The sequence below is a fragment of the Columba livia genome, chromosome 15 (assembly GCF_036013475.1).
Source record: "Columba livia isolate bColLiv1 breed racing homer chromosome 15, bColLiv1.pat.W.v2, whole genome shotgun sequence".
Taxonomy (NCBI): Eukaryota; Metazoa; Chordata; class Aves; order Columbiformes; family Columbidae; genus Columba; species Columba livia.
The window spans coordinates 1,892,121-1,912,596 of record NC_088616.1 but is presented as its reverse complement, the minus strand read 5'-3'; the positions used below and the strand labels follow the sequence as shown (position 1 = coordinate 1,912,596).

General features: G+C 42.1%; 1 protein-coding gene across 9 annotated transcripts in view; it reads left to right on the top strand.

The window, feature by feature from the left end:
- VPS35L (VPS35 endosomal protein sorting factor like) overlaps positions 1-20,476 on the top strand; it is a 55,339-nt gene that overhangs the window by 7,811 nt on the left and 27,052 nt on the right. For 5 of the 9 annotated variants that reach the window (XM_065030667.1, XM_065030665.1, XM_065030662.1 and 2 more), the window contains 16 exons: positions 2,325-2,453; positions 5,947-6,031; positions 6,974-7,033; positions 9,093-9,189; positions 9,592-9,639; positions 10,244-10,337; positions 11,850-11,927; positions 12,294-12,416; positions 13,006-13,052; positions 14,322-14,433; positions 14,632-14,748; positions 15,065-15,118; positions 15,544-15,624; positions 16,941-17,003; positions 17,869-17,954; positions 19,017-19,097. In XM_065030667.1, coding sequence (XP_064886739.1) covers positions 2,325-2,453; positions 5,947-6,031; positions 6,974-7,033; positions 9,093-9,189; positions 9,592-9,639; positions 10,244-10,337; positions 11,850-11,927; positions 12,294-12,416; positions 13,006-13,052; positions 14,322-14,433; positions 14,632-14,748; positions 15,065-15,118; positions 15,544-15,624; positions 16,941-17,003; positions 17,869-17,954; positions 19,017-19,097 — 1,355 coding nt within the window. Of the gene's footprint in view, positions 1-2,324; positions 2,454-5,946; positions 6,032-6,973; positions 7,034-9,092; positions 9,190-9,591; positions 9,640-10,243; positions 10,338-11,849; positions 11,928-12,293; positions 12,426-13,005; positions 13,053-14,321; positions 14,434-14,631; positions 14,749-15,064; positions 15,119-15,543; positions 15,625-16,940; positions 17,004-17,868; positions 17,955-19,016; positions 19,098-20,476 lie in introns of all 9 variants that reach the window. The other 4 variants (XM_065030664.1, XM_065030663.1, XM_065030661.1 and 1 more) reach the window with 1 other exon arrangement.

The following is a 20,476-nucleotide window of genomic DNA, read 5'->3' as shown; positions in this document are numbered from 1 at the left end:
AAATGTATACTTTCCATGGGACTTCTCTAGCAATTCCAATCCTTTTTATTATAGAATTCAGGCAGATTAATATTTTTGTAGCGCTAGAAACTGTGATTCAAAAATTCACCTGCTCTACCAGTGTTGATGTGCCTTGGTGCTGTGTAGGCTCTGCAGCTGCTATAAAACTTTAGGGAGCCTGATAATCTTAATATCTGATAATTTTCTTTGCCCCCATTGCAGAAGCTGCGTACTGTCCACCTGAGCTTCATTACAGTTAACACTTAGGTGTTTGATAGAAATACTGAGTACTCAAGTTCTCTCTCAACCTGCAGTATTTACTGTGCAAAGATGAGTTGTGTCGTAACGTACTTTCCTAAAACCCGAACCTGTCTTGTACTTCTAGAATTGGTTTGGGTCATGTTGTTTTGAAACCCCTGCCTCTTAACTGAGTTCAGGTTGCCTGAGCCAGCACAGTTCTCAAGGCAGGATGTCACAATAAAGGATTGGATTCTGTTAGGACACTTTATCATAAGAAAACATGTAACTTTTTGTGAAACTGTAATTGCATTTGCATTTTCTCTCTTCATCTGCGATTGCTTGTAGTGATGGTTGCTTCTAGACTCTCAGATATTACAAAATCTGCTCTATAATGCAGATTAATAAACTCATCAAAACTGGTCCTGAAGGTAGTTTTTCATGTCACTCGTACTTCTACTGAAGACTATTCCAGAACCACCTCCTGATTTTTCTAAACACATTTTTAGTCACTTTCTTCTTGTGTCACTTTGGTTCTAAAGCTTAAACAATTATTTCTGTTTTCAGTGTTTGACTAGTTTATTTTTTACATGTAATCTTTTATAAGGTCTGTGAGATCTTTGTGAAGACACGTCACAGGAATGCTCTGGTACTGAGCACGAAATGAATATAGTTTGATTTTCTTACTGAGGGCGAAACGCAGCCAAGTATTTCTTGCTGTCAACAAATTTGCTGGCAAAACGTTTCGTTCTGATGCTGCTCCTGCATAGGTACTAATCTGCTCATGTATAGCGTTTGTGGTGGAATGCAAACGCCCCTCTCTCCCCCTCCCTCCTCCGCTATGGAAGGAGCAGACACATCTCCCTCTCTCTGCTGCTTGAGCCTGACAGCTGCTTTTGTTTGGCCCCAGAGCCCCTGGCCAGGGCCGTTAAGAGACAGGAGAAGGGAGCGCAGAGGCACCAGGGAGCCGCTGGGTGCCCGGGCCAGTGTGGGGGATGTTTGGAAGCGCCAGGGGCACCCACAGCCAGTGTGGGGGTGCAGAGAAGCTTCTGGAATGCCCACAGTCAGATCTGATCGGGCTATGAAAACGGGATTCCCGTCGAGATTCCGCCCCTTGTGCGGATCTCGTGGAGCACGAGCTGAGCCGCTGCCGCCAGGAGCCACTGCCCCCCCGGGACGGAGACTCCGCTTGCCTTGCCGCCGCGGCTGTGAGGAAAAGTAACCCTCGCGGGATTGCGAGTGTATCTGCTTTCCGTGCACGTTTGCACGTGTATTGATACTTTCCGTGCACATTTGCACGTGTATTTATACTTTCCGTGCACGTTTGCACGCGTACTTTCCGTGCTCAATACCAGCACGTGTACAAATTAATCCTCGCAGAATCGTGGGTGTATTTTCCTCCCGTGCTTCCACATAAGCTCGTGTAATATTCTGTGCACATTTGCACGTGTATTTCTCCTCGCAAGATTGCGAGTGTATTATAAATTTCCCCTCGCAGGATGGCGAGTGTACACTTTCCGTACTCAGTACGAGTACGTGTGTCCCTTTACAATAACCCCACACCGTGTTCAGGCAGGTGTGGACTCTGCCCGGACTCAGGGGCGGCTCCGGCATTGTTCTGGTGGAGCCACGTGCATGCACTCTGGGGAACTCCTGTTGTATTAGTTGCTGCCCCTTCGTAATTTTCCTCAACTGATATCCGAACCTGTATTCAAGTCACTTTTGGAGTGCTAAACCCTGTTTCTCACCGGTTTAATGGACCCTGTTGTCTCTTTAACTAACCTCGGGGGGCCTCCGTGACAGCGTTAGTGCACTAATGATACCCGAGTAGATTCTGCTGAAATAGTCCGGCATTTCTGACTTCACAGACAACCAGCATGTCTCTTGAAAACCAAGGCAGCTGTGACACACTCCTGTGCCAAACACCTGCCATATTGATCCCCAAAAGGTGAGAAGGGGAGAATTAGGGAATTCCGTAGTAGGTTTTGTCGGGTTTCTTCTTCCCCTGGAGCGATTTGGCTCTATAATAATGACACGCTCCTTCCTTCCCTCCCTCTGGTCTTAATAGGCTTGTGTTTTCTTGCCAGGGCTCACAAAAGGAGCTGTTGAATTTGACTCAGCAGGATTACGTGAACCGAATTGAAGAACTGAACCAGTCTTTAAAGGATGCTTGGTCCTCTGATCAGAAGGTGAAAGCTCTGAAAATAGTCATCCAGGTCAGTTGTACGTTTTTGTACGGAACCGGCGAGTTTGGTGGTGCAGCTTGTCCGATTGCTTTGTTGGGGAACGAATGGTTTCTATTATTTTCCAATTATTTTCATCTGTTCTTCACTGAAACACATTTCTTTCAGAGTTTTATGATGTCTGACAACAGTTGGACTTTCAACTCGGTAGTTATGTATCGATTTTGACTAGGGCATGTGGGATGGAATTCTCATTAAAGAGAGTGGCCAGATGACAGATGTGGGAATTTTACCTCGTTAGGGGTAGTTAGAATAAATAACACACAGTGATATCAGTGCTTTCCTTCCCTCTCCTTTCCCTTCTAGCCGCTTGCCCCCCACCCCAAATAATACCAGAATGACTTTTTGAACATCATATTTTCCCCATCCAGACTGACTATTGAATAATCTGATTTAGGACCCTCGCAAGCTACAGGAAACAACTGGGGATGATTTGAAGCATGTGTATGTGGGTTTTGTGTTTTTAAACTTGCCTGTGGGGTGCAGGGGAAATAGGGCAATTGGGTGCTCTTTTGTTTGGCTTGGCGGTGCAGAATGGCCAGAGGAGATAATCACATCCTTCAGAGCTCTAGAACTGATGTAATGCTAATAGCCATCAGTGGGGTTATAGAAAGTCAGGATTTGTTTTTTCTTTGTCATGCTGGATACTCTTGTGAAAACTGCAGTCATTTCAGCTTAAATTGTGGTAAAGACAATAAAGGAAATAAACATAAATGATCTAACAAAATTATACGTGACCCAGGGTGACTAATGTTCTATTGTAATACTATGAAATCAGCACTATTATTTAAAGAAAAATCCATCTGTAGCATTATGAAGTGTGAATATTTTAGTGAAAGAGAATACAACATTAAAAGTCTTTGGATGAGAAGAAAAGGGATATGGACATACTGTATTTACAATGCATTAATATGTGTGTATATATAGTGTCTGATACGCAGTGATAATCTATGCACTAATACCTTCATATGTTCTCTTACAAATGGTTTCACAGTTATTGTGAAATAATGAAGCTTCTAAGAAGGGATTCAGTGCTTCCTTATAGGAAGGTGGTATAAAAAGTGCCTATTTTTGTCTCTCTTAAAGTATTGTCTATGTGGTGTTCCCTTTGCACTTAAACTTCGTGCTGCAGATGCTCATCACTAATTGAAAAGAGTTAAATGGGTGTTTGGGTAATTAACATGAATTAAAAAATGCATAAAGAAGACTATAAGTAGCTAATAATAATAATTCTATACTTATAAAGCAAGAGAGGGTAGAAACCTGACTGAACTTTTCTTGTTGTGGTTCTTCCTAGTAAATAACACCATTTTAAGAACTGAGCAGGTTTCATGGCAACAAGCTGTGATGATGTATGTATTGTATCATTTGAACGCTAGAATTATCTTAAGAACTAATGATGAAAGTGACCCAAGATGTAATTACAAAAACCAAAGGCACAAGTTGGCACCTGGGGATGCAGCTGTCACGGCTATCATGCTCTGTGCAGGAGTTTTACAGGGGCTGAAGTGCCAGAGAGTTCCAGTCATTAAGGCATGGCCTGAATTAATAGCACGTGAATTCCTCACGTGCCTTTTTTGCAAGCGACTTTACTCATCAAAATGGAAGAAGCTAAGCAAGCTTAGAGTAAGCTGCAGTAAGGTGATTATGTATGTGAGCTCTAATAAGGGTGGTAATTAAGCGTTGGTAGGATGTGTAGGCCCTGAACAGCTCCTAAATTACCTTTATTTGAAGGTGACTGACTTACCGTAAGTAGGGAAGAGTCTGCTTTGGTTGGAAGTTTGGTCGTGCATGCTCTTGTCTTAGCAATAAAGCAAAAAGCCTGAGCATGCCCCTCGTTTAAGCACGTTCAAATGTTACGATTTTCTTGCTTGAACAAAGTGGGCTTGTGGGGTATCAGATTCCTTCCTGCATTTTTGGAATGTCATGAAAACTTTATTCCATCAAGATTGAAGCGCTGTTTGCTGATGAAAGAGAGCAGGGACAGAGGCCACAGAGAAGAAGAAACTTGTTCCTGGTGAGGGTGGCAGAGCCTGGCCCAGGCTGCCCAGGGAGGTTGTGGAGTCTCCTTCTGTGCAGACATTCCAACCCGCCTGGACACCTTCCTGTGTAACCTCATCTGGGTGTTCCTGCTCCATGGGGGGATTGCACTGGGTGAGCTTTCCAGGGCCCTTCAACCCCTGACACTCTGGGGTTCTGTGAACACTGTACTCGTCAGTCTTCAGATAGAGACTGGAGAAGACTTGTGCTCAAGGGCTGTGTTTGGCTCAGGGAGGATGTGGATTTTTCTCCCAGTCACTCCTCTGCCTGTTTTCTTCAGGTGGGAGTTGATTTTTTTGTGAATAAACTCCCATCAAAATTTTTGCCTTCAGTTCAGCCCATGGTTTTTGCACCATCTTGGAAAACAAAGTATAACTTAATTAAATGTCTTAAAAATGTCTTCATTCCTCAGCGTGTATTTTGAATGCATATCATAAATGGACGTGTTTACTACCTGGACTTTGAATTCAGTGATACTGGAGCTAAGTGGGCCAACGTGTTTTCAAATGTGTTGGTGGGTGGTCACACTGGGTGCTGGTGGGACATGATGGGGCAGCTTCTTCCCAAACGTTTGAGTGGTTCTGTGAGCTGCAAAGGCCTGGTGGAGAGCTCACCAGCTCAACTTTTTAAATTCTTTCTTATTTTAGTCTACATCACATTTTGGGTTTGATACAGATGCTCAGAGACATGGCAAGAGACTGAAAAATGCCCTTTGGAAAGTTGGTGTAGAAAAGAAGCGCCTTTTTGTGCTTCTGCTGCGAGAGAATTGGTGTTGTCTGAACAAATGCACAGATCTGGGCTTGTTTAGTCTGGAGAAGAGGAGGCTTAGAGCTGAGCTCAGCACTCTCTAGAACTACCTGAAGGGCAGTTCTAGCCAGGTGGGGATTGGGCTCTTCTCCCAGGTATCAGCAATAGGACAAGGGGCCATGGGCTTCAACTCTGCCAGGGGAAATTGAGGCTGGAGATGAGAAAGCAATTCTTTGCAGAGAGAGTGGTCAGGCATTGGAATGGCTGCCCAGGGAGGTGCTGGACTCACCGGCCCTGGAGGTTTTTAAACTGAGATTGGACATGGCACTTAGTGCCATGATCTAGTGAATGGACTGGAGTTGGACCAAGGGTTGGACTGGATGAGCTCTGAGGTCTTTTCCAACCCAGTCCATTCTGTGATTCTGTGATCTGCATGGTCAGCTGAAATTCCACATTGCAGATTAACTTGTGCAACAAAAATACAGATCTGTGACCGGCTCTGCTGGAAATGAACCATAACCTCAACAATCTAGAGAGTACCATGGTGTGTAATGTGGAGATTCTTTGGCGTTTTTTGCTGGATAGTCTGTGTTGGTTATTTCCACCTGTTCCAGTCTGTCTGGAGTAAAACCACAAACTTGCATTCTCCTCTCAAAATGTTTTTTGTTTTTTCTTCCAGTGTTCTAAGCTGCTTTCAGACACAACAGTAATCCAGTTTTATCCAAGTAAATTTGTTTTAATTACAGATATCCTTGATACTTTTGGTAAGTACCTCATGTCCTAGACTCACTACACGATATTTAATAAGACAAAATTAATTTTTTGTAATGTAGAAAACATCACATTTGTCTGAAAAGTGCTCAAATGACTCTCAGTTCTAACATAGAGTATTTCCAACATGACCATTTGGACACCAGTAGTATAAATGTGATACGTAGTTTTTCAATAACTCTCATGAGTGAAGTCTTTAAAGTAAAAATATTTCATTTTGTAGGTCTATGCTTTATGTATTAGTGAATATCTAGAACAAAACCTTGGGAAAATCATGATATCTGCATTTCGAAGTTTAAAACACACTCATTATTGTGGAAATATTTTGGGGTTGGCAGCCTCTTGGCTCAATATTTCATTCTGTTTATGTTTGAAGAATACAAGGGTTTTTTAGCTGAATAGGGACTATGAAGTGATCAAAATGTAGTTCACTGAATTTTTAAATCTATTTCAATTAATTTAAAATGATCCTTTAAATGAAATTGTCAGCCACCTCACGCGATTCTCATAGTTTTCTGCTGTGTTACGGAAAATATTTACGGCGGCATTCAAAGTCGAAGAGTGTTTTGATGTTTCGCAGGATATGGTATGATACAGATCCAGCTGTTTTTCAGGTGTTTGTGCTCTTTCCTACTTACTGAAAGTGCTGAAGACAACACAACATGCAAACTGGCACGGACAGGACCCCAGCGGGTCTGGGAGCTCCAGCTGTGCGAGGAACAGAGCCAGAGAAATAAATGGGTTATAGCGCGGCAGGTGCTGAATTCACACTGAACATGCAGCTTCACTAGAGGGCAGCACATTGTTAGTGTTTGGGGCAGGTTTTCCAGCTGATTTCAATGTATTTTAGAGAGGGAACCTTTGCATCAACATCTTGTGGTTTACGGTTTGTTCATTCGTTATGAATGTTATTTGTTTTTTTATTTTTATAACAGGGAAGCTAGTGTATGACAGAATTCTGTCAATGTGCATGGACAGTCGTGTCTCTTTGCCGGGTAAGTTTGTGTTCCTTTCTACTGTGCTTCTGGAAAAAATCACGTCCAAACTGATTTGAGAAAGGTTTAATAGGACTCGTGCTACACTATTCCTTATGAAAAAATCTAGTAATGTATAGTTTTAACAGACTAAACTCCATTGCTTATAGCTTTCACCACAGTGTTTATGCAAGTTTACATTTTAACTGTGCAGCATATACAGACAAAGCTGGGAGTCTCGGGTTTTGGTAAACAGCTGTTTTTGTTGCTACATTAGAAACTGTTGATGGGGAAGAATTTTGGACGAAGGAGCAGCCGGTCAGTACAATCTTTTTAACTTGGGCTCCCTTCTCAGTTGGAGTTCTAAAACAATGTAAAAGTTTGACATTTATGGTACGAATGTATATTGAAGTACTTATTTAGGAAGGCACCGGAACATTCCATTGAAATACGCTCTTTTCCTTGCATTTCAGAGTGTATTAAGTGCATGTCCTTGAAATATGAAACATTCTTACTTTAGCTGGCAGTGCAGCAGTACCCTGCGGCTGTGGTTAAATCCAGAGGATTTGAGCCAACAAATATTTAAATTTGAAATAAACTTACAGAAAATACTTAAAATAGCTGTGGTGGTGGCAGCTCTGATAAGCTGTTCTCACAAAGGTTTGTGGAGGCAGACAGTTCCTGTCAGGTTCTGGGGCATGTCTGGGTGGTCAGTAGGTCAGAGAGGTTCTCCTGCCCCTCTGCTCTGCCCTGGGGAGACCACACCTGGAATATTGTGTCCAGTTGTGGCCCCTCAGTTCCAGCAGGACAGGGAACTGCTGGAGAGAGTCCAGCGCAGCCACCAAGATGCTGAAGGGAGTGGAGCATCTCCCGTGTGAGGAAAGGCTGAGGGAGCTGGGGCTCTGGAGCTGGACAAGAGGAGACTGAGGGGGGACTCATTCCTGGGGATCAAGATGGAAAGGGTGAGTGTCAGGAGGATGGAGCCAGGCTCTTCTGGTGACAACCAGTGACAGGACAAGGGGTAATGGGTGTAAACTGTAACACAGGAGGTTCCACTTAAATTTGAGAAGAAACTTGTTTGGGGTGAGGGTGGCAGAGCCTGGCCCAGGCTGCCCAGGGAGGTTGTGGAGTCTCCTTCTGTGCAGACATTCCAACCCGCCTGGACACCTTCCTGTGTAACCTCATCTGGGTGTTCCTGCTCCATGGGGGGATTGCACTGGATGAGCTTTCCAGGGCCCTTCCCATCCCTGACATTCTGGGATTCCATGTGAAACTCCCTGTGGAACAGGATCTTCTCACCTCCTGGGCAGGAACAGCAGAGCACTGGTATTTAAGCCTGTGTCACAAGGAGTTTGTCTGCGGACATTCACAGAAGCCGCGTGTGTAGCTGCATCACTGAGAGGAGAGGGACTCGTCCTTCCCAACTGTGTTTCCTCAGCCCTGGGCAGATCTGGGGAGCTGGTTTTGCCTCATGTCCCGGGGAGGGGAGCAGTGAAGCCGACACAGTGCAGGCCTCAGAACCGTCTGTGCCACCCGCGGTGGCACCTTCTCCTGCCGCCGGTGACTCCAGCAGTCCCAGAGCTCACGAGGACAGAGCTGCGCTGTTCAACATCCAAAACCAAGTGTTCTGTCAGTGTTTAATACTTCCTACTTCTTGCAATATAGTTTTAAATAATATTCTTCAAAAATTATAATAACCTTTTAAAGTAAAGAATCTGAGTGCTGAAATCTCTTTTATATGTATTCATTTGCTAGAGATTTATATATATTTTTTTACAGTTTCTGCTTTCAAGAAGAGGTTAGATGTTCAAGTAGCAGCTCTGAGATGAGCTTTGAATGCTTGACTTCTGGTTCTGAAACGTTCCTTAATGCAAGAGGGAAGGTCTCGTCACTGCCCTCGCTGTCTGTATCAGCTCTTACTGCTGCAGGAGAGACCCGAGAATCAGACATATTGCCCAGTGTTTGTTAAGATGCGCTTAATTTTGTGTTGAAAGAGAGTATAACATTAAATCTAGAATGAAAATGACTTGTTTCCAGAACGAATGTAACTGTTTCTGGGTTGTTGTTTTTTTTTCGCCAGATAATTTTTCTCCAGACTGCGTTAACGATACGGCTAAAGAAACGTGCTTAAACTGGTTTTTCAAGATTGCTTCCATCAGAGAACTCATTCCCAGATTGTATCCTTGTCAAGTGAGACTCTCCGAGTGTGTCTGCAGGTGTTTCACAGGCTTGTCAAGAAATGAACATGTTTATTTCAGTAAAACCCACGGCAACCTGATGCTTATATTGACTTTGTTTCAGACTGTATGTTTTAAATTGGAGTTGTGTTTCCTACTGAACTGAATGCTGAATGACTGGCCCTGAGCAGCATGGCAGTGAGAAAGCAGAACTGATGTGTGAGAAGTTGGGAAACAACAAAAGTCTTGTACTTAAGTATTAAAAATCAACCAAGTGTAGTAAGGTTAATTACAGAAGGCCTTGAAATAGTTTGCTCAGTGTGTATTTGGTGTATACATTTGGTTTTGTAGTTTGAAATTACACGCGTCTTAGTTTCGTTCCTTAACTTGGTTTCATTTTAGTTATGTGGAAGCGGCAATACTGAAGTGCAATAAGTTCCTATCCAAAATGTAAGAGTACGTGTTAAGTGTGGGAAACAAGTGAGTGGGCAGGCTTAGAAACTTAATTCTAGGAGTTGAGCATCCAAGTTCATGGTTAATGGTGGGTTGGGTCTTAACAGGTCTGAGGAAAAGCAGTACAGAGGGGTTTTGGAGCTTCTGGTGAGAATGCCATGGAATAAATTCAAGGTGAACTGTGGTACAAACTGGAATACCATAGTGCTTGCAGTTGTGAAATACACGTATGATTGTGACATCAGGAGTTTTCAAATTAAAAACCAGTGGTACAGATGGTGGAGGGAGAAGCATCATTGTTGAGATTATTATGGCAAAAAGATGGAGATTGTGTCTGTGCTTGTCTTTTACAAGCCAAACATCCAACCTGCCTGTCTGAACCACTAACTGCAAATACTGCCATTGAAATATAGGCTATGTGTTACTATTCACATAAAATTTTACTTCTGAAATAAAACCTTGTTCTAATGTGCTTCACATTTTGTTAGGTGATTCTGTAACTCACGCTCAATTGTCAATCTACAGCTGAAGTTATCTCTGGGAGGTATAATTCTGTTATCAATTGTTAAATGTCATTTTCATTTCTGAAACCTTTGAACAGGGGGATTTCGGAATGTCTCCCGCGGTTGACTGCTATGATTAGAGGAATCGGAGATCCACTGGTCGCGGTCTATGCCAGAGCATACCTGTGCAGGGTAGGCAACCTTTGGACACGTCTGTATCAGAGACTTGCTGCTCTGCTACTAAAGCAAAATTCCTTTTAACTGCTGGTTTTGTGTGAAGTAGTCGGCAGCCTGTCTATTCCGTCTAACAAACCAAAAAAGGGAGATTTCTCTTTTGTTTTAATAATGGGGATTCTTTCTTTAAGTGTTCATAATAAGTAAAAACACTTTTTTATTTTTGGCAGCTTACGCCAGTTTTTCATCACGAGGAAGGGCAGAAAGTGAGGGACCTCAGTGGAAGGAGAGTTTGGACTGGTGTGCGGTTGCTGGGTGCTGCTTTTCGCAGTTATATCTGCGCTGTCCCTGTGTTGATCTCTCTCCTCCTCCCGCCGGGGTGGATGTGGCAGCAGAGCCGTTCGATAGAGTTGGGACAGTGGATGTTTTCTGGCTGCGTTCTTATCCTCAGCAGCCCAGCCAAGATAAACTTACCAAAGAAGAGACGCTAAAGTGATTCCAAAAGTCACCAACAATGGCAAAAAAACCTTGTGAAATACATTTTTGAAGGAGTGGCAAAGATCTTGCCTGTAATTGGAAAATGGTAGGGCTGCTAGTTAGCAATACCTGGGTGAAACCAGCTGTGAAATATGAGTGTGGTCAGTGTTGATATGTACTGCCCAGGGTGCTTTTGGTGTCACTATTCAGGGATGTCCACATGAATTCCTGCATCTCCAAGTCATTGCTGAGCTCTGCTTTGCTCTGATAGATGAGCTGCTTAGTTCATTTGAGTCTAGAAACAGAGCAATGCCAACATTTTTGTCATGGCCTGGTCATTTCTGCTACATAATGCAAGGTTTCTGAAGGTTTTTTGGGAAACAGTTTGTGTGCACGATCCACCTTTTACTGCTCCTGTCACAGCTAAAAGAGATGCATAATGATAGAGCTGTTAGGATGAATAATCTAGTAATTGCAATTAGGTAGTAAGATCTTAGCGTGCTCCTTTTGGTCTACAAAGATGATCATCTGAAATAAATAGTGAAAATTTTCTTGGAATAAAATACTAGGTGTTGAAATCCTGATTTTTGTTTAAAATTAAGAAAGCTGATTGGAATGGAAAGCATTTAATCTTCTGTATTCCAGCTACCAACAATATTACAATATTAATACTTCCACCATGAAGATAATGCAATAGATCTTTAAAAATATGAATTCTTGAATAGGAAACCTGTATAGGAATCTGTATAAATCACAGTGTAGTAAAATGTGGGAATAAACACATGGAATCAGAGACAGAGCAAGTTGGTGCATTTCTCTTTGGCCCCATGGTTTGAAAGGAACTGATATATAAAGAAGAGTGATATTAAGAGATGACCATGCGAGATGCTTCAACTTTGTGATGAACTCAGCAAGAATTGCATGTGCTAAGGGGTCATATTCATATTTTCCTTTGGGATCCTTGCTTCATTCTGTCAGAAAATGCATTTTTGTCTTCAAGTAGAATTGTAGGTGATGGATGAAGATAAAATCTTTCTCTTTCTTTTACTACAGATTGGGATGGAAGTGGCGCCGCAACTTAAAGAAAGCCTGAACAAAAATTTCTTTGACTTTCTTCTAACATTTAAACAAGTAAGCAAATAGGGGTTTTATTTGCAAAATCACATGAAGACACTCATTAACCAAACTACCGTGTACTTTTAAAAATCTCTGAAGTTCTTGAATCGAGATTTAGGGATGTTCCGGTACCCAGATATAGTTTGGGAAGTTTTACGTACATTCTGAGAAGCTGAAACTGTTCAGCGTGTTTCCATACTTTAATTATAAATGCTATGAGCTTGATATTTGTTCCCCAGTATGCAAGAAATGCTTCAGAATGTCTCTGTATCTTTGTTATCTTGTCTGTTCTTGTTTCCGTTCATACACAAACTGTGTGCAGTTTATCGTAGCTCTTATTAAATTTTCACAGCGACATGTTCTTGTCTTTTATTACAACAGATTCACGGGGATACGGTTCAGAATCAGCTGGTAGTACAATGTGTGGAATTCCCTCTGTATTTGACTCTCTATTCTCCTGCTATAGACTGGATTTTACAGTGCATTGCGTACCGTGCTCCTGAAGTAAGTGTGGTAAGGAAGCGCTGGGGTGAAGGGTTAATTTTGCCTGTTAAAAACCCCTCAGTCAGTACTTATCTGAGTGTGGAGATTATTATAAAGAGCCTGGATCCGCCTGCTTGTTTCTCTTCTCTGCAGGAAGAACATTCATTTCTACAAAGCTCACGCTAGCCAGCTTCAAATACATCAGCAGTGTTCCTGTTTGCTTTTGCTGTCCTTTAGCTAACCTCAATTTCCTGAATTCAATAGTTTCTTGTGTCATAAAGATGACTGGAGTAACCTGTGGCTGTTTGACTCTCAGCCGCCTGTTGCGTTCAGTAATGTTCAGGAACTGCCCTGCCTGGCAAACAGGAGTTCTGTGGAGAAACGCCATGGCTGAAGGGTCTTCCATAAGATCCAAATGCCGGTGCACCTGTGTGCTCTATGTTGTGCTACACAGTTGTTTTCTTGTGTTATGAATAAAGGATAAACCAGAATTATTGGGATGGATCGGGTAGGTAATTAAGACAGCTTTTAGTAGATTTCACTACAGTAAATAAAGCAGAATATATTTGTGGAGTCTCTACTCACTAATTTGAAAAAATAATTCTTCCAGGTTCTGCTCACTGAGATGATGGAGAGATGCAAAAAATTGGGGAACAAGTAAGTATTGCATTAATTCTCTGCAGATATGAGTCTGTCATGAGTACCCGTGGGTCCCTGTAATAGAGTTCTCTCTCCCCTTTTGAAAACGCTTTTGGGATGTATAGTGTAGCTTTTGCTCTCCCAGTACCTTACTAAATCATCCTAACGAACATCTCTTTTCCAGATGTGAATTTGAAAAATATGCTAGGTTACTTGTAGAGTAAAAGTTCATTAATTTAACTTGGTTGCTGCATTTTGGCTCCGAAGCCAAAGGTGCAGACACAGAAGGTGTTCTCCGTGGGTTTGTTGGTATTGATATGTATATGTTGATGTGTTTTGTGGAATTTATCTTTCAATCGCCTTTTAGCATTTCTCATTGTAAAGATGAGCTAGGTGCCTCCTCTTCGTGCCTGTTCGCTCTTTAAGGAAGGACAAAATGACGAATGAAATGAGGGGTTTCTTTTTAAAGAAATGTTTTGGGGACATGTCTTTTTTATTGAGAAGCTGAATGATCTGGTTTAGAGGATCTATAAAGCACAGTAGTTTTCTTTTAAAGTGGAGTTCTGTGTTTTTATGTCTCCTCATGACTGTCAAAATATTACAAAGCAAGACGCATCAGTATATATATAAATCTTTCAATAATGTCAGTATGTTCCATGAAGCACGCTGCAGCCATTGCAGTGCAAAAAGCGCCAGCCCGCGTCTCCATATTTTACAGTGACACAATGAGTTTGTGCTTCCATTGGTAACTTTGGCTTGATTATTACGCAGATATGGGTCTGAATGATTAATCATAAATATCTAAACGTGTCATCGCCAGTTATCATATGATAATGACTTGTTGGATGTATTTTAAACCTAACAATGCAGCTGCGGGAAATCTGACTATTACAATGCGTATATGTTTGAATTCAGTGAGGTAAAACTTGAGTAGAGATTTGCCCTGCCAAAGTATCCTCTGAACTGTAGTTACAAAGAGAGAGTGGGTCTGTCTGCTGGTTTATCTGATCTTTCTAATAAACTTCTGGTAAAATGATGGCTTCAAAACAGTGTTCTGCAGCCTGGCCTACCTTTTCCTTATCTGTTGGCTTCATGTTATCTTGGTTTGCTCATGCACTATTACCCCTCATCCATGCAAGCTCGATCTCTGAGGGTTTTTTCTTCCTTTTAGTCCTTTTAAAAGAAATTAGAATGGATGCTGGACAGTTGTTAGTCTGAGAAGTTCCAATGAATGTAGATGAAGGGACAGCAGGGTTTCCATGCTGACCTGTGCTCTGTTTCTCGTAGCGCTTTGCTGTTGAATTCAGTGATGTCGGCGTTCAGAGCAGAGTTTATTGCTGCGAGATCGATGGACTTCATTGGCATGATTAAAGAGTGCGATGAATCTGGATTCCCCAAGGTAACTTTTTTGTACCCGATTTGTAACAACTCCTGTTCCTTGTCTGGTAGAGTTCTTTATACTCTTAGTCACCTTTGTAACTTGCACATCATTTAAATAAAAGGTGGTTTGATCAAAAAAACCTTTCTGCATAGTGTCCTGGCTAGAGCAGAACATGCATCTTCTGCTTTTAATTTACAATTTGTCCATAACTTTCAGCATCTCCTCTTTTGCTCGTTGGGATTAAACTTGGCACTGGCTGATCCTCCTGAAAATGATCGCCTTCAAATATTAAATGAAGCCTGGAAGGTTATAACAAAGCTGAAGAACCCACAGGTGAATTATTGTCTGTTCTGTTTCACTACTGATTCTGTGTTTAGCGCAGAATTGTAGCCAGTTGTTCAGTAAGCATACGCTTAGCTTAGCTTTTCTAGATACATGCAGTTGCCAAAAAATATGATACCTAGTAATATCTTTATATGAGCTTTTGAGAGCTCTACTGAAGCATATTGTAATTCTACATAAGCAACTTCTGAGGTTTGTCATTAGTGCGTGAATCACACCGCAGGAGTTAATTCGTTTAAGTGTAATTTTTGCAAGTGCACTTACAACATCTTGTAAATATTGGTAATCATAAGATGTGTATTTCTAGGATTACATCAACTGTGCTGAAGTGTGGGTGGAGTACACATGCAGACATTTTACGGTAGGTGCAAATGACTTTGTTTCCATGGTGTGTTTTCTAATACAGACTAAGTGACTATATTGGCAGTTTCATTTTAAAAATGGAAAAGCTATGACTATTCAGTTTAAGTGTGTGGGCTTTCAGTAGCGAATGAAAAAATGTATTTCCTTTCATGAGAGACAAACAGGGACAAAAGATGCAGGTTTGAAGGAGTCTTCACCGCTTCCCAGCCCTGTGTCTTTCTTATCCTTTTATTTTAATGGCAGATGGACCAGTTTAAGTAGGGATTTACTGGAGCTATGGCTAAAGTTCCTGGCTTAAATAGAGCTCTGCAGAAGGCCGATGCTTTGGCAAATGGAAATAAATTATCCAGTTGGTTTTCAGTGACTTGATTTATGTGCTGATTTCATGATTGTGCTGTGTAACCTCATGTTTTCGCTGCACAGAAGCGAGAGGTCAGTACAGTTTTGGCCGATGTCATCAAACACATGACCCCTGATCGAGCATTTGAAGATGCTTACCCACAGGTAAAGAATTTACTTTGCCACATCTGTAAAAATCTGATGTGTGTTTTCTTAGCTGAAATTAATTCTTAAACATTACTGATGTCTCTTACCATAAAATATCTCTAAAACACTGGCTAGAATTTGGCAAGCCTTTGGGAACAGTGTAATGCTGTGATTTGTACCTGCTTTTTTCAGTCTTTCAGTTCAGCGTTCGACAGGGCCTGACAAGGCCCAACACAGCTTGACAGGGCCTGACAAGGCCTGACAGAGCCCGAAAGAGCCTGACAAGGCCTGACAGAGCCCGACAGGGCCCGACAAGGCCCGACAGACCCCAGCAAGGCCCGACAGAGCTTGACAGGGCACGACAAGGCTCGACAGAGCCCGGCAAATCCCGAGAGAGCTTGAAAAGGCTTGACAGAGCCTGACAGAGCCTGACAAGTCCCTACAGAGCCTGGCAGGGCCTGACAAGGCTCGGCAGAGCCTGACAAGGCCCAACAGGGCCCAACAAGGCTTGACAGAGATCGACACGGCTCAGAAGAGCCTGACAAATCCAGACAAGGCCCGACAGGGCCTTTTCCTTTTCCTTTCCCTTTCCCTTTCCCTTTTCCTTTCCCTTTCCCTTTCCCTTTCCCTTTCCCTTTCCCTTTCCCTTTTCCCTTTTCCCTTTTCCCTTTTCCCTTTTCCCTTTCCCTTTCTTTTTCCTTTTCCATCAATCTTTCAGTTCCGAGAAATACTAAACCGGTATGATTTATGTGTTTAGAAGCAGCAATAGTTAACGCCTACATCAACAGCGGCATCGTGCTGGAGAAATCCAGCACTCATGACAGGCTGTTTAGACAAATTAAACCACAAAATAAGGTGTCAGTGTAATATTGTGAGCGGTTCTTGATCCTGCACGCCAGGTGAGATATGGGTTAGTGGAAGAGGTTCTAGAAGATGGTTTTTGTGGTTACTTGGAAGGTAGCTGAAGTGCCTACAAAACACGATTTAACAAACCGCTTCAGGGTTTTTTGTTTATTTGGGATATTTTGAGTCTGGAGTGCTGGCAGACATGCAGACTGTAAGGTGGAAAAAATCTACCTAACTCTAAAAACTGAGGTACAAATAAAGCCTCTGCTCATAGTTCTGTGGACCATGGTGGTCTTCAGAGCAGCTCCTGTTGGAACAGCAGAGCTGGAGCTGATCGTGCACTGGGGAAAGACGTTCCGATGATGATGCTTGAAGTGGCTTCCAGCCCAGTTTTCTATGAATAACCAGAGAAGAATCATCTTTGGTGTGGGCAGTCTTAGTTTTCAACTTGTATTACAATAACCCCCCTGCTTTTTTTTTTCCTTTAGCTGCAGTCAATTATTCAGAAAGTTATTACCTACATCCATGACTTCTCTCTGCTTTTTTCAGTGGTAAGTGATACTGTTTAATGCACTTTTAGGAAGAACTGCTTTGTGCTGCTTCTGCAAGAGATTTCACCTCACTTGAATATTTAGGCTGTTAGATTCTCCAAGTTTGTTTCTTGCTATGCCATAGGTGACAATCAATGGAAGATAAAACACCATTTGTGTGTGTTGGTGTAGTAGCTGTTTCTATGTTATGATATCTGCTTAACGTGCTCTTTTAGGGCTTAAGTTTGGCGCTGAAACCAAGTGAAACTTGGCGAGATCAGAGGCTGAGGGACAGAAAGAAGAACAGGGCAGGTGTCCCAGTACTGAAACCAGCTGAAATTCAAACCTCACCCTGTAGATCTGGGGTCAAGACTTGTTCACAAATAATTCTGAAAAACTTACCCTTGCTATATTCTTGAGGTGGTACAGAACGTATTTCAGTATCTTCACAACTTGAACCTGTGTCTTTGAAGAAAATTTGAAGGTCTTGGACTTTCAGAAGTTGCCCTGGATACATGCAAAAGGGTCGCTGGTGTCTGGCCTGTTTTCATTGGTTTTAATATCCTCCCTTTTTTCCCATAGGAATCTGTTGTGATCTTAAGCTGTTTCAAGCATATAATTCATTTTTTAAAAATTTGTAACATTTGATTCAAACAGTTCAGTGTTTTATTCCGGATCTCTGCAATCAATAAACTGATGCACCTTTCAGCCATCAGTGCTTTCCCATTTGTTCTGCTCTTTGATCCTTCACGATGAATTACTGCCTTCAAAAACGATTAAAATAATTTTAGCTAAAACAGCTACGATTCTAAAACTTACCCCAAATATTTATTGGTTTAGCATGCTGTTTGTAAAAGACCTAATTTTTACGTATTAATACTTTCAGGAGAAATTCCTGCCATTCCTGGATATGTTCCAGAAGGAAAGCGTGAGAGTGGAGGTTTGCAAGTGCATTATGGAATCTTTTATTAAGTAAGTGGAGAATATTGAGATGAAACGCACTCTGGAGGGGCTGGGGAATGTGGTGGAAGCTTGATAGGGTGGGTGTATAGTATATAGTATATGTGAAGGTGTTCCAGCCTATAGGAAAATGGAAATGTGTTCATTTTGTTAATCTATTGATTGACTGTTGGACTGTTCACAAAAAAAGCTGAAATCCAAGTCATGATATTGCTGCTGACTTGCTGTGGATTAACAGAATAATTGTCCTCTGAGCTTTGTTATATTGCCTTAGTTGGTTTATGACATTTATTTCATCTTCCAGCTGATAAGGTAGCACTGACCTGTTACCTTGGTATAATGGAGGAGGAGAGAGACGCTCTCTCATTACAAACTCTGTTATGTGTTATACAAAAATGAGTATTTCCGCAGATGAAAACAAAGTTAGAAGATGAGGCTTCGTCTTCAAATATTGTATTAATCAAAATCAAATGGTCCTTTTCAAATCATTAACAGGTTCCTCAAAACATTTTTTTTATTCTTCTTCACCTTGACATCAGGTATTGGCACACGCTGCTAAGCCCAGCCCAAGCCTGCGCTTGTCTAGGCTGGACTGTGCAGCTCTCTCGGCCTTTGCTCGCATGAGAGATGCTGCAGCACCTTCGGCATCTCAGTGCTCACTGCGTGGTGCCTCTGTTCCCAAACAGGATGTTTCTCCTTCCTGCCTGTCCAGCAGTAGCTGAGAAATTATATCCCTTCTTGGGGGATCTGGACTTGCTCTGTTTGGATGTTCTGAGATTGCCTCTTGGTATCGTGTGTCCAGCTTGTTGCGTCCCTTAAGGAGTCGGGTTGTGCAGTTTGGCAGTGAAGCTCCGTGTCTTAAGATAATATTTCTTGGTTGACGTTTTTTGGAACTGTACATCTATTAACCATGTGATCCTTGGAGTTCCGTTGGGTAAAAAACGAGTATAAAGCTTCTGTAGTGTTATGCAATGCAGATGATTGGAATGATGCATTAAATCAGCGTTATTCTATTCATTGCTTTTCATTGTGACAGAGCAGGATTTTTCATCACTCTTTCTAAAAATTCTATAGGCACCAGCAGGAATCTACAAAGGATCCCGTTATACTCAACGCTCTTCTGCATATCTGCAAGACAATGCACGATTCTGTGAAGTAAGATTAACTTTATTCGTACTAATAACTATTGTTAATGCAAAGTTGGGCTGCTCAGTGAACAGTTTCACATTTCTGAGGCTGTTTGTTTCATGGTGGATTAAGACATGGATCCAGTTAGTGGTGAGGGAAGAGCTGTGCAGTGGAGTGGCAGCACGTACCATTTGCTCTGTAATTACTGCTTTATTTTTAATACTGAAGCAGAATTTTAATAGGAAAGCAGCAATGGGTTTGTAGAATTTTCTAGTGAAGCAGAGACACTGAACAATCCAAACTTTAAAAAATGTTCTTGAGAGTGAAATCAACGTAATCTTTGAGTTATAGTGAATAAAAAACAATTTTTGAGATTTAAGTGAATATGTAGGTATGAAAGCACAGATTGCCGTACTCAGTTGTACCTTTTTGGGGGCCCCTTTTTTCAGCCCATACAAAGTGGTGTAAAATCTTTAAAAGGGCACCTGAAAGCTCTCTAGAACCAGAACAGAATCCAGAACAGAAGCTCTTCATCCATCTGTGTCTTTCACCTAAATCCTCCTGTTGAAAATAGAGCCAGAATCACAATGCTGCAAATTATAAACCTTAAAAGCAAAACTCTCCTTTTCTTTTTTCCCTGGTTCAGGTTGAGTAGAATTGTAAGGGCACAATTTCTTTTGGCACCCTGAGCCCAGAGCCGCTCAGAATGGCAGGAACCTGCAACTTTCTCTGCCTTGATATGCCATGGATGCAAGATTTATTGCCAATAAAGATTTGGCACGTAATTCCAATTTATACCAGCTAGAGTGCTTATTTTGGGGCCGAAGCACCTTACGTGGCTGTATGTTGCACTAAAAGCCACGTCAGCCTTTAAATAGAACATGATATTGAAGCTGAGACAGCTTATTAAAAGAAATTAAGCCATTCCTGGCAATGCATGTTTGGTGCTTCCGCTGACATTTTGCCAAAGCAATTTGATAGTTTACTGAGATCCTCAAAACCCCTTAACGCAGGAGTTCTTTTAGCTGAGACGGTGTACATGGTGAGCTTGGTTCTGTTGTGTCAAATCATGAATTCTGACTGTCTTACAGTGGTTCCTGCGGCTGTTTTTACATCCCGCGCAGCTGGTGCAGGAACGGCCTGTGCGCCGGGGGGGCCCGTTCAGAACTGAACTGGAAACCTGGGGCTGACCCGCAGATCTCATTAGGAGTCGCTGAGCCGCTCAGAGCCCGTCAGCTGACTCCTTTGATTGGCAGCGCGCTAACGAGCTAATCACGCTGAGCTTTTCTTTCCCCCTTTACTGAATTTGTATAATAAAACTATTGTTCTCTTCCCATCTGGTGTCTGAGCTGGGAAATTGGCCATTGATGTACTAAAGGTCAAAGCTGGAGACAAGTATGTAATAG